General features: G+C 36.7%; 1 protein-coding gene across 1 annotated transcript in view; it reads left to right on the top strand.

Moving 5' to 3' along the window:
- Positions 1 to 13,762, top strand: part of COL21A1 (collagen type XXI alpha 1 chain) — a 197,604-nt gene that overhangs the window by 63,129 nt on the left and 120,713 nt on the right. Inside the window, exons 2-3 of the mRNA XM_073006080.1 lie at positions 2,407 to 2,532; positions 11,137 to 11,688. Coding sequence (XP_072862181.1) covers positions 2,445 to 2,532; positions 11,137 to 11,688 — 640 coding nt within the window. The 5' untranslated portion in view covers positions 2,407 to 2,444. The remainder of the gene's footprint in view (positions 1 to 2,406; positions 2,533 to 11,136; positions 11,689 to 13,762) is intronic.

Genomic DNA, 13,762 nt, shown 5'->3' with positions numbered 1-13,762 from the left:
AAGAAAACTTCATCTCCAGATGCCCTTTGGTCAAGGAACACAATCAGTATGGTTTCAGTTTTTTGAAATCTGAGACTTATTTTCTCTCCAGCATATTGTCTTTTTGGTGACTGTTTCATATGCATTACAAAATAATATGTTTTCTTCTGTTGTTAGTTGGAGTGTTTTGTAAATATTAACTAGGTGAAGCTGGTTAACAATAGTGTTGTCCAAACCTTCTGTTCCACTAATTTTTTCTGGTCTAATTAAATAATACTGAGTGCTAGATATTAAAACCTCACATTATTTTTAATGTGTCTCTGCTTATGTTTTTTCATTTTTTTGTTTCATATATTTAGAAGCTTTAATATTAGATGTCCACACATTTAGGATTTTTATCTCTTGCTGATTGAGTGCTCAGTTTATTACTAGAAAATTTCTGACTAAAATTCTTACTGCTGTCCCTCTGTAGGTAATGTATCATTTTTCCTCTGGCCAGTTTTAGGAATTTTTTTTTTTTTGAGATGGAGTCTTGCCCAGTCGCCCAGGCTGGAGTGCAGTGGCCCGATCTCGGCTCACTGCAAGCTCCGCCTCCCGGGTTCACACCATTCTCCTGCCTCAGCCTCTCAAGTGGCTGAGACTACAAGTACCCGCCACCACGCCCGGCTCATTTGTTTTGTAATTTTAGTAGAGACGGGGTTTCACCATGTTAGCCAGAATGGTCTTGATATCCTGACCTCGTGATCCACCCGCCTCAGCCTCCCAAAGTGCTGGTATTACAGGCGTGAGCCACCACGCCCAGCCCAGTTTTAGGAATTTTATATTTTATTTTGATTTCAGTTGATTGTATATGATGTATGCAGGTATGATTAACTTTGTGTCTCACTTGGGGTTTGCTGAAGTTCTTTGATCTGAGAATTGGCGGCTTTCATTAATTTGGAAAATTTTAGGCCATGTCTTTTCAATTATTTCTTCATTCTCTCCTTTTTCATGAGAAAAATTTACTTATATGCTAAATCAAGATCACTTGATATTGTTCCATAAGTTCTAGATGCTCTATTCCTTTTATCATGTTTTTATGCCTTGGGGTTTCATTTTTTGATAATTTCTATTCACTTATCTTCAAGTTTACTTATCTTTTCCTCCAATGGATGCAGGTAAACCCATTGTATAAACTATTTTCTGATGTATATTTAATTCCTAGAATTTTTCTTTGTGTCTTTATGTATAGTTTTCATCTTCCTTCTGAAATTTTCCGCATATTTGTACATGTTTTCCGTCTTATTTACTAGATTCTTTAACGTATTTATCATTGCCATTTTACAAACACTTTTTGCTACTTCTGATATTTAGGATTTAGGTAATCTTTGGATCTGCTTATGCTGTTTTTCTCCTGATAAGGTATAAAAATTTCTTGCTTCTTTTCAAGTCATGGCCACCGTTTTATATTTGAGAAAGTCTCTGGCTACCTGGATAGGAAGAGGGGCAGACTCTCTCTAGGCTGTTCTATACTGTTTCCAACTTTCTATGTACTACTTATCTACTCTGTATATTTAGTTAAGGTTCACCAGAAGAAACTGCTGAATGAAGGAATGCTTGTTTTGTGGCAGAAACTCCTCAGGTTTCCAATCTGTTACACCAGCTTTGAGTGATTTTTTACGTGCTATGGCAAATTCCTTCTCATCAGTATTCCCTTTCTGCCAGAGATTAAAGCAGTTGTGAATCACTTCTATATGATGAAAGGTTAATAACTTCTGGAATTTAGTTCTTTTGGGTTTCTTTAAATTATTTCATTTCTGCTGGGCTTAAAAAGCATATGAATTTGTACTTTATCTGGTATGTACTCGCTGTGAATGACAGTCTCTTGCAACTTTCTGCATTCTAACCAGAAATGAAGTTCTAGGACTTATTTTAGATGGTGTATGAAAACTATGAAACTGAGTGTTTATGAATTAGATAAGAGAGGTCTTAATGTTTACAATTATATCTTATTTTAAAAATTAAATTCTATCAGCTGTATCTTAGAAATATTTTCACTAAATACTCTTTGAGTGTCCCTTAAATGCAAGCCTATATTTAAAAGAAAAATGTTTGCTAATATTCAGATAGTGAAAAGAATGAGATAAGGTTCTACAGGCTATGCCCAAAGGATAAATTCTAGTAAATGTTTTGCAAAAAGCTCAAATTTTAGAAAATGTGTATAAGACAATTATGAATTAAGATTTATCATGCTCTTCAGCCGCTATTCATTGTCCTCCTGCAATAATATATTTAAAATTTGGCTATTTTAAACAGATTTAAGTTAATTCTAATAGTCACAAAATTAACTGTATTTCAACTGGGTCTTGTAATTTCAAAATGTAAATGTATAATGGCCAGATGTTGACTTTAATTAATATATTTAACTTGCCTTTTTTTTCTCCCTAGGAATCCTAAAACCAAAATTTTAGAACGAAAACAGAAACATGGCTCACTATATTGCATTTCTCTGCACGGTTTTGGTGCTGCTTCTTCAGAATTCTGTGTTAGCTGAAGATGGGGAAGTAAGATCAAGTAAGAACTATCAGCATTGTCCTTTTTTGTTATCAACAAATTAATCTGGAAATTAAACTAGGGGAGTTCAAGTAATGGTTTTAAGGGTCTCATTCTTACTGTTTTTGATTCTGTAACTCCCTAAAATAAATGAATTGCTATGTTACTCATTAACTGAGAAGAAAAGCTTCCCTCAGAGATAATTTTGAGAGGGCTCTATGGCAATAGTTTATTCAACTAACACGTCAAGCTTTGGAACAAACAGTCTGGTATTGAGTCCATGTTCAGCCACTTTTGAGCTGCAAAATAGGAAGATAAAGAAAGCCTTGTAGATTGGTTATCAGGACTGAATAAGATAATGCATGTTAATGGTTTAGCACAGTACATCTCAATGAATGTTGTTATTGCTTGTAAGAAAGCTTGCATATAGAGATAAAGAGCTATATTAATTATAGTTCTGTTACCCAGACTATCATTTAGAGATAGCATACTTCTTTAAAAAAAAAGTTTGCTTATGTTCACATTTTAAAACTCATACACATTCTACTTTAAATTAACTATGGTCTCTATAAAAGTTAAATGAGATGGTTTGATAATTTGATTCTACTTGGCTTAAAATTTATTAATACAATGATATTTAAAGCTTGCTTAACACTTTTATAGTTTAATTCATGCAATCACTCTATAATGTGTATACCCTTTCCTTTGTTTTTTTTTCTTGGGTGGGAAAAGGGATTTTAAAAAGTTAAGGGGCTTACCTAGTATAATACAGCTTGTGAGGGCAGTAAGTAGTATTCGAACCATGTTTTTGTTCTTCAATCCCATTCCTTTTCTATAATGTCATTCATCTCTCTAAGGAAGAGGTTCTCAGGATGGATATTATGTCTAGGGCTTATTAATGGCATTATTTGCTTGTGTGCCCATGCTCTTGACTAACTTTGCAGTTATGAAATACATGTTCTGTGGCTCTGTGACAGGGAGAAGGGTAGGAAGGGCCAAGAATAACCCTCTAAGAGTGAATCAGGTGGCACACAAACACTAGCAGCTTCAGACAACAATGAGTCTCAGTATTTAGGAAGGGCCAACATTGAAAAGCTCTGCCAACAAACTCTTCTATCCTTTCGTCTCCCCACACAAAAAACAAAAAAACAAACAAAAAAACCAATAAAAGCACAAACCTTTTATCCCAGTCCATCCAGCTTCTGAGCTTCCAAAAATAACAGAAAAATTGCATTCCCTTGGGTTAGCAAGTTTGCCTTTGGGCAGAACTCCATTTCTGCTGTCCCTTCCTTGACCTCTGGCAGTGGCCACCATGGCAGAGCTTGTTGGAATTGTGTCCCTTACACCTTCTGAGGATACTACCACCTGTAGTAGAGCACTTTAAGAATAATGTCATAATCACAGATACATTTTTGAGACAAATCCCTATTTTGGCAATTCTTTTTATTTTTTGAACTTCTTGACTGTTATAAATTTAGGAGGGGGTGGCAACCTAACTGTGGAAGGTCAGAAAAGGTTTTATGGTACAGCTGATAGGCAATCAGGGATCTGAAACAAGAGTATTAGTCAGGTAAAGAGGAAGACATTCTAATAAAAGGGAAGAGCAACTGCAAAGGCCCAGAGTTGGGAGACTAACACAGACTAAAAGATAAACTGGTTTGTTGGGGCAATTCTGATAGTTTGGAATGGCTAACAAAATGCACAGAAAAGAATAGCTATATTTGTCTTCTTCTGTAACTTCTGTACTCAAATCAGCAATAATAGCTATTATTTATAGCCCATATGATAATGAGATAATTTTATATTCATGCTTCGGTTTACATTTAGCATGCTAGCATTTATCACAGGGAAAGTCTTTTCTCTTTTTTTTTGACATTTTTAAAAATTATACTTTAAGTTCTAGGGTACATGTGCACAACGTGCATGTTTGTTACATATGTATACTTGTGCCATGTTGGTGTGCTGCACCCATCAACTCATCATTTGCATCAGGTATATCTCCCAATGCCATCCCTCCCCCCACCCCCAAAATAGGCCCTAGTGTGTGATGTTCACCTTCCAAAGTCCAAGTGATCTCATTGTTCAGTTCCCACCTATGATTGAGAACATGCGGTGTTTGGTTTTCTGTTCTTGTGATAGTTTGCTGAGAATGATGGTTTCCAGCTGCATCCATGTCCCTACAAAGGACACAAACTCATCCTTTTTTATGACTGCATAGTATTCTATGGTGTATATGTGCCCCATTTTCTTAATCCAGTCTGTCACTGATGGACATTTGGGTTGATTCCAAGTCTTTGCTATTGTGAATAGTGCCGCAATAAACATACGTGTGCATGTGTCTTTATAGCACCATGATTTATAATCCTTTGGGTATATACCCAGTAATGGGATGGCTGGGTCGTATGGTATTTCTAGTTCTAGATCCTTGAGGAATCACCATACTGTTTTCCACAATGGTTGAACTAGTTTACAATCCCACCAACAGTGTAAAAGTGTTCCTATTTCTCCACATCCTCTCCAGCACCTGTTGTTTCCTGACTTTTGAATGATCGCCATTCTAACTGGTGTGAGATGGCATCTCATTGTGGTTTTGATTTGCATTCCTCTGATGGCCAGTGATGACGAGCATTTTTTCATGTGCCTGTTGGCTGTATGCATGTCTTCTTTTGAGAAATGTCTATTCATATCCTTTGCCCACTTTATGATAGGGTTGTTTGTTTTTTTCTCATAAATTTGTTTGAGTCCTTTGTAGGTTCTGGATATTAGCCCTTTGTCAGATGAGTAGATTGCAAAAATTTTCTCCCATTCTGGAGGTTGTCTGTTCACTCTGATGGTAGTTTCTTTTGCTGTGCAGCAGCCCTTTAGTTTAATTAGATGCCATTTGTCAATTTTGGCTTTTGTTGCCGTTGCTTTTGGTATTTTAGACATGAAGTCCTTGCCCATGTGTATGTCCTGCATGGTGTTATCTAGGTTTTCTTCTAGGGTTTTGATGGTTTCAGGTCTAACATTTAAGTCTCTAATCCATCTTGAATTAATTTTCGTATAAGGAATAAGGAAAGAATCCAGTTTCAGCTTTCTACTTATGGCTAGCCAATTTTCCCAGCACCATTTATTAAATAGGGAATCCTTTCCCCATTTCTTGTTTTTGTCAGGTTTGTCAAAGATCAGATGGCTGTAGATGTATGGTATTATTTCTGAGGGCTCTGTTCTGTTCCATTGGTCTACATCTCTGTTTTGGTACCAGTACCATGCTGTTTTGGTTACTGTAGCCTTGTAGTACAGTTTGAAGTCAGGTAGCATGATGCCTCCAGCTTTATTCTTTAGACTTATGATTGTCTTGGCAATGCGGGCTCTTTTTTGGTTCCATATGAACTTTAAAGCAGTTTTTTCCAATTCTGTGAAGAAAGTCATTGGTAGCTTAATGGGGATGGCATTGAATCTATAAATTACCTTGGGCAGTATGGCCATTTTCACGATATTGATTCTTCCTATCCATGAGCATGGAATGTTCTTCCATTTGTTTGTGTCCTCTTTTATTTCACTGAGCAGTGGTTTGTAGTTCTCCTTGAAGAGGTCCTTTACATCCCTTGTAAGTTGGATTCCTAGGTATTTTATTCTCTTTGAAGCAATTGTGAATGGAAGTTCATTCATGATTTAGCTCTCTGTTTGTTACTGGTGTATAAGAATGCTTGTGATTTTTGCACATTGATTTTGTATCCTGAGACTTTGCTGAAGTTGCTTATCAGCTTATGGAGATTTTGGGCTGAGATGATGGGGTTTTCTAAATATACAATCATGTCATCTGCAAACAGGGACAATTTGACTTCTTCTTTTCCTAACTGAATACCCTTGATTTCTTTCTCTTGCCTGATTGCTCTAGCCAGAACTTCCAACACTATGTTGAATAGGAGTGGTGAGAAAGGACATCCCTGTCTTGTGCCAGTTTTCAAAGGGAATGCTTCCAGTTTTTGCTCATTCAGTATGATATTGGCTGTGGGTTTGTCATAAATAGCTCTTATGATTTTGAGATACGTTCCATCAATACTGAATTTATTGAGCGTTTTTAGCATGAAGGGCTGTTGAATTTTGTGAAAGGCCTTTTCTGCATCTATTGAGATAATCATGTGGTTTTTGCCTTTGGTTCTGTTTATATGCTGGATTATGTTTATTGATTTGCATATGTTGACCCAGCCTTGCATCCCAGGGATGAAGCCCACTTGATCATGGTGGATAAGCTTTTTGATGTGCTGTTGAATTCGGTTTGCCAATATTTTATTGAGGATTTTTGCATTGATGTTCATCAGGGATATTGGTCTGAAATTCTCTTTTTTTGTTGTGTCTCTGCCAGGTTTTGGTATCAGGATGATGTTGGCCTCATAAAATGAGCTAGGGAGGATTCCCTCTTTTTCTATTGATTGGAATAGTTTCAGAAGGAATGGTGCCAGCTCCTCCTTGTACCTCTGGTAGAATTTGGCTGTGAATCCATCTGGTCCTGGACTTTTTTTGGTTGGTAGGCTATTAATTATTGCCTCAATTTCAGAGCCTGCTATTGGTCTATTCAGGGATTCAACTTCTTCCTGGTTTAGTCTTGGGAAAGTGTAAGTTTCCAGGAAATTATCCATTTCTTCTAGGTTTTCTAGTTTATTTGCATAGAGGTGTTTATAGTATTCTCTGATGGTAGTTTGTATTTCTGTGGGGTCGGTGGTGATATCCCCTTTATCATTTTTTATTGCGTCTGTTTGATTCTTCTCTCTTTTCTTCTTTATTAGTGTTGCTAGCTGTCTATCAATTTTGTTGATCTTTTCAAAAAACCAGCTCCTGGATTCATTGATTTTTTTGGAGGGTTTTTTGTGTCTCTATCTCCTTCAGTTCTGCTCTGATCTTAGTTATTTCTTGCCTTCTACTAGCTTTTGAATGTGTTTGCTCTTGCTTCTCTAGTTCTTTTAATTGTGATATTAGGGTGTCAATTTTAGATCTTTCCTGCTTTCTCTTGTGGGTATTTAGTGCTATAAATTTCACTCTACACTATGCTTTAAATGTGTCCCAGAGATTCTGGTGTGTTGTATCTTTGTTCTCATTGGTTTCAAAGAACATCTTTATTTCTGCCTTCATTTCATTATGTACCCAGTAGTCATTCAGGAGCATGTTGTTCAGTTTCCACGTAGTTGAGCGGTTTTGATTGATTTTCTTAGTCCTCAGTTCTAGTTTGATTGCAGTGTGGTCTGAGAGACAGTTTGTTATAATTTCTGTTCCTGTGCATTTGCTGAGGAGTGCTTTACTTCCAACTATGTGGTTAATTTTCGAATAAGTGAGATGTGGTACTGAGAAGAATGTGTATTCTGTCGATTTAGGGTGGAGAGTTCTGTAGATGTCTATTAGGTCCGCTTAGATGTTTATTAGGTCTGCAGAGTTGAGTTCAATTCCTGGATATCCTTGTGAACTTTCTGTCTCGTTGATCTGTCTAATGTTGACAGTGGGGTGTTGAAGTCTCCCATTATTATTGTATGGGAGTCTAAGTCTCTTTGTAAGTCTCTAAGGACTTGCTTTATGAATCTGGGTGCTCCTGTATTGGGTGCATATATATTTAGGATAGTTAGCTCTTCCTGTTGAATTGATCCCTTTACCATTATGTAATGGCCTTCTTTGTCTCTTTTGATCTTTGATGGTTTAAAGTCTGTTTTATCAGAGACTAGGATTGCAACCCTTGCTTTTTTTTGTTCTCCATTTGCTTGGTAGATCTTTCTCCATCCCTTTATTTTGAGCCTATATGTATCTCTGCATGTGAGATGGGTCTCCTGAATACAGCAAACTGATGGGTTTGACTCTTTATCCAATTTGCCAGTCTGTGTCTTTTAATTGGACCATTTAGTCCATTTACGTTTAAGGTTGGTATTGTTATGTGTGAACTTGATCCTGTCATTATGATATTAGCTGGTTATTTTGCTCGTTAGTTGATGCAGTTTCTTCCTAGCCTTGATGGTCTTTACATTTTGGCATGTTTTTGCAATGGCTGGTACCGGTTGTTCCTTTCCATGTTTAGTGCTTCCTTCAGGACCTCTTGTAGGGCAGGCCTGGTGGTGACAAAATCTCTAAGCATTTGCTTGTCTGTAAAGGACTTTATTTCTTCTTTGCTGATGAAACTTAGTTTGGTTGGATATGAAATTCTGGGTTGAAAATTCTTTTCTTTAAGAATGTTGAATATTGGCCCCCACTCTTCTCTGGCTTGTACAGTTTCTGCCAAGAGATCTGCTGTTAGTCTGATGGGCTTCCCTTTGTGGGTAACCCGACCTTTCTCTCTGGCTGCCCTTAACATTTTTTCCTTCATTTCAACTTTGGTGAATCTGGCAATTATGTGTCTTAGAGTTGCTCTTCTTGAGGAGTATCTTTGTGGCATTCTTTGTATTTCCTGAATTTGAATGTTGGCCTGCCTTACTAGGTTGGGGAAGTTCTCCTGGATGATATCCTGAAGCATGTTTTCCAACTTGGTTCCATTTTCCCCCTCACTTTCAGGCACACCAATCAGACGTAGATTTGGTCTTTTCACATAATCCCATATTTCTTGGAGGCTTTGTTCATTTCTTTTTCCTTTTTTTTACTTTAGACTTCTCTTCTCACTTCATTTCATTCATTTGATCTTCAATCATTGAAACTCTTTCTTCTAGTAGATTGAGTTGGTTACTGAAGCTTGTGCATTTGTCTCGTATTTCTCGTGTCATGGTCTTTATCTCTGTCAGTTCGTTTATGGCCTTCTGTGCATTGATTATTCTAGTTATCCATTCTTCCATTCTTTTTTCAAGATTTTTAGTTTCTTTGCACTGGTTACGTAGTTCCTCCTTTAGCTCTGAGAAGTTTGATCGACTGAAGCCTTCTTCTCTCTACTTGTCAAAGTCATTCTCCGTCCAGCTTTGATCCGTTGCTGGCGATGAGCTGCGTTCCTTTGGAGGGGGAGATGTGCTCTGATGTTTTGAATTGTTTGAATTTCCAGCTTTTCTGCCCTGCTTTTTCCCCATCTTTGTGGTTTTATCTGCCTTTGGTCTTTGATGATGGTGACGTACTGATGGGGTTTTGGTGTGGGTGTCCTTTCTGTTTGTTAGTTTTCCTTCTGACAGTCAGGACCCTCAGCTGTAGGTCTGTTGGAGATTGCTTGAGGTCCACTCCAGACCCTGTTTGCCTGGGTATCAGCAGCGGAGGCTGCAGAAGATAGAATATTGCTGAACAGTGAGTGCTGCTCTCTGATTCTTGCTCTGCAAGCTTCATCTCAGGGGTGTACCCCACTGTGTGAGTTGTGAGGTGTCGTTCTGCACCTAGTGGGGGATGTCCCCCAGTTAGGCTACTCAGGGGTCAGGGACCCACTTGAGCAGGCAGACTGTCCGTTCTCAGATCTCAGCCTCCATGCTGGGAGATCCACTGCTCTCTTCAAAGCTGTCAGACAGGGTCATTAACATCTGCAGAGGTTTCTGCTGCCCTTTTTTTTTTTTTTTTTTTTTTTTGCTATGCCCTGTCCCAGGAGGTGGAGTCTACAGAGACAGGCAGGCTTCCTTGAGCTGTGGTGGGCTCCACCCAGTTCGAGCTTCCTGGAGGCTTTGTTTACCTACTTAAGTCTCAGCAATGGCAGGCGCCCCTCCCCCAGCCTCGCTGCTGCCTTGCCGTTAGATCTCAGACTGCTGTGCTAGCAATGAGGGAGGCTCCGTGGGCATGGGACCCTCCCAGCCAGGTGTGGGATATAATCTCCTAGTGTGCCATTTGCTAAGACCCTTGGTAAAGCACAGTATTAGGGTGGGAGTTACCCGATTCTCCAGTTGTTGTGTTTCTCAGTTTCTAAAGGGATTCCCTTCCCCCTTGCCCTTCCCAGGTGAGGCGATGCCTTGCCCTGCTTCAGTTCTCGCTGGTTGGGCTGCATCAGCTGACCAGCACCAATTGTCTGGCACTCCCCACTGAGATGAACCTGGTACCTCAGTTGAAAATGCAGAAATCACCCCTCTTCTGTGTCGCCCACACTGGGAGCTGGAGGCTGGAGCTGTTCTTATTTGGCCATCTTGCTCGCACCCCCCGGGAAAGTCTTTTTCTTTGCACAACTGCTTATAACTTGTTCAAATGTAACTTGCACCAAAGATGGTATTTTTCCCCCAAAAAGGACCTTAGGAGGTGCTGACCACATGTGTTTCCTGGTAACTTGAAACAAGAATCTCTATCTCTACTAAGCAAGAAATAGCTTTATACCTTTAATCATAGATTGTTAGGACAATTTGATGCTCTGACTACATTATTCACTGAATATGAGACATCAGACCTTTAGAAACTCATCTTGGATATAATGCAAGAGTTGATTCATTGGGTGATCTTGGTTCATTTAACTTTTATCAACTATTAATATATCAAAGATGAAATTGTATTGGCTAGCTAAGTCCTGAAGTTGGTAGAAAATCTGTTTTTAATTTTTTTCTCCCTATTCACTGGCTTATATTTTTGTAAATATTTCAGGTTAGCATTAAGCTACACATATTTCATTGACAATTTAAAATAAGCAATGATGTTAGTGTATAGCTGAAACTCATAAATTTAAAATCTCTCCCTTTTTGCTTTTTATATAAAAGATGTGCTATGATGGTTTTCTTTTGCACTTAGGTTGTCGTACTGCTCCGACAGATTTAGTTTTCATCTTAGATGGCTCTTATAGTGTTGGCCCAGAAAACTTTGAAATAGTGAAAAAGTGGCTTGTCAATATCACAAAAAACTTTGACATAGGGCCAAAGTTTATTCAAGTTGGAGTGGTTCAATATAGTGACTACCCTGTGCTGGAGATTCCTCTTGGAAGCTATGATTCAGGAGAACATTTAACAGCAGCAGTGGAATCCATACTCTACTTAGGAGGAAACACAAGGACAGGGAAGGCTATCCAGTTTGCCCTCGATTACCTTTTTGCCAAGTCCTCACGATTTCTGACTAAGATAGCAGTGGTACTTACGGATGGCAAATCCCAGGATGACGTCAAGGATGCAGCTGAAGCAGCAAGAGATAGTAAGATAACATTATTTGCCATTGGTGTTGGTTCAGAAACAGAAGATGCTGAACTTAGAGCTATTGCCAACAAGCCTTCGTCTACTTATGTGTTTTATGTGGAAGACTATATTGCAATATCCAAAATAAGGGAAGTGATAAAGCAGAAACTTTGTGAAGGTAAGCCTTAAAATGCCTTAATATAATTTGGAAACAATTAATAATTGTGCTTTTTACATTTTGATATAATCTCTGCATTAACACTGGTGTAGATCGTTATATTTAATGTCAATTATAATGTTACAACATTTATAATGTTATAAATGTTATATTTACACTGTGAGCACAAATTTTTTGTGTTATATGTATTTAGGATAAATTTTGGTTTTAAAAAATAATTTACAAATCTACATATGGAAAATGCAATATTTTGTAACATTTATTATTTTTCCTTTCAATTATAACATGTCTATGGTAGAGATAGTAGAAAAAAGGCACAAAGAATAAAAATATATATAAATCACACATAATTGTATCACCCCATTAATGAGTTTTTCTATATTTTACATTCTAGTTTTTTTCCTTTTTTCCCCGGTATGTTTTAGTTTACCCTTCTGCCTAAATCAAGATACTATTGCATATATAGTTTCCTACTTTGTTTTTGTAGTATATACTCTTGTGTATAACATTTTTATACTCTATTCACATGATAGCAGGCAAGTTCCTACTGTAATTTATTTTAAATTTTTCCTGTTTTTGTACAGTTAGTTTATTGCTGTTTTGCTAATATAAACGACAAAAATGAATATTCTTGTACATAGTTCTGAGCTAGAATTTCATTATTTCTTCAGAAAAAAAGCTTCAAATTACTGACATTTTTAAAGTTAGGGAGAAACATGTTAAAATTGCACTTTAAAAAAGCTTAATTTCCCTTTCGCACAACATTTGAAAATAAAATAACAGTTTATTAATTATGTTTATATTGTTTCATAAAATCTAACTTCATGTTCATGATAATTGCATGGTATGGGAAGGTCCAAGTTTTGGTAAATATTAATCCTATTAAGGCATAGACATGCTAATGTTCACATTATTTTAGGGGAGAGTAATTTTTTATGTCTCTTATTTTTTAATAATATAGGTATTTAGTGTACCGTATTAAAGTAATATTCATATAAAGTGAATATTAGTTTGTCTACAAAAGCTCCCAAAGTGGGTGGCTTCACAGTTGACAAAAAAATCCTGTGTGTTTCTGCGTTAGGAAACAAATTATATCATTAATTCCTCTATTTTCTTCACATTTGCTTGTGGGATATGGTAGAGGAAAACATTTTTAAATTTTAGTATGTAAGAGACTATAAAAAATTAAACATCTTCTTCCATGAAACTTTAAGTAAAGGTACTATAACTACAAATCGCCACTACAGTTCTTTTTATGAATCTCTAGTAGTAAGATTTTGTTGACGTTTATCATCCTGAACAGGCAAATAGGATTTAAATTTTTAATATGTGGTCATATTAGTTAGAATTCTTTGGTTTTGAAGCCAGGTATTTTTCATTCTTAAAACAGACTTTTCCTGGAGAAATTTCATTTATCATTCATTTTTATCGTTAAATATAAATGTAACTGATACAATGTTTGTTCAATATTTGCTTCAGAGACTTTTTCTGTGGATCTGTATTTTGGTAGATGCATTCTATTTTAATGATTCTAACTACACATGAAAGAGTAGGTGTGCTTAAAAGAGTTAAACATTCTTTTAGCTAAGATGTATCATCTATAAACAGTCAAAATTGAAATATTGCCAAATATATTTTCATTCACACTCGAAAAAATGTAAATAATTTCTGTGTCTAATCAGCACATATCTGCTGCACAATAGCCATCTTTTAAAATGTTTTTGAAATTGCACTTATGGAATTTATATGGGTGTTCTGCACTTGACTTTTTATACTTGATTAGAGTATGATTAATGCAGTAAACTAAAACGTTGCTATATTACAACAGCCACAAACCATGTAATCTGTATTTGAATCATCTGACAAATTCACAAATGCTTTTTCTTTGATACATACTTAACTTCTACTTTGAAGTGTTAACATGTAGGATGACCATTTCCTAATACTGTTTATTTTTACACTCTGCTGTAGTTACATCACAATGAACAAAATATTATTGAGTTAGGTAATATTTACCGCAGTTTATTTCATCTTTGTGGACCTATGATTTCTCTGGAAGAGTTGTATCTAATAC

The sequence above is a fragment of the Chlorocebus sabaeus genome, chromosome 17, assembly GCF_047675955.1.
Source record: "Chlorocebus sabaeus isolate Y175 chromosome 17, mChlSab1.0.hap1, whole genome shotgun sequence".
NCBI lineage: Eukaryota > Metazoa > Chordata > Mammalia > Primates > Cercopithecidae > Chlorocebus > Chlorocebus sabaeus.
This window is presented reverse-complemented; position numbering and strand designations above follow the sequence as displayed.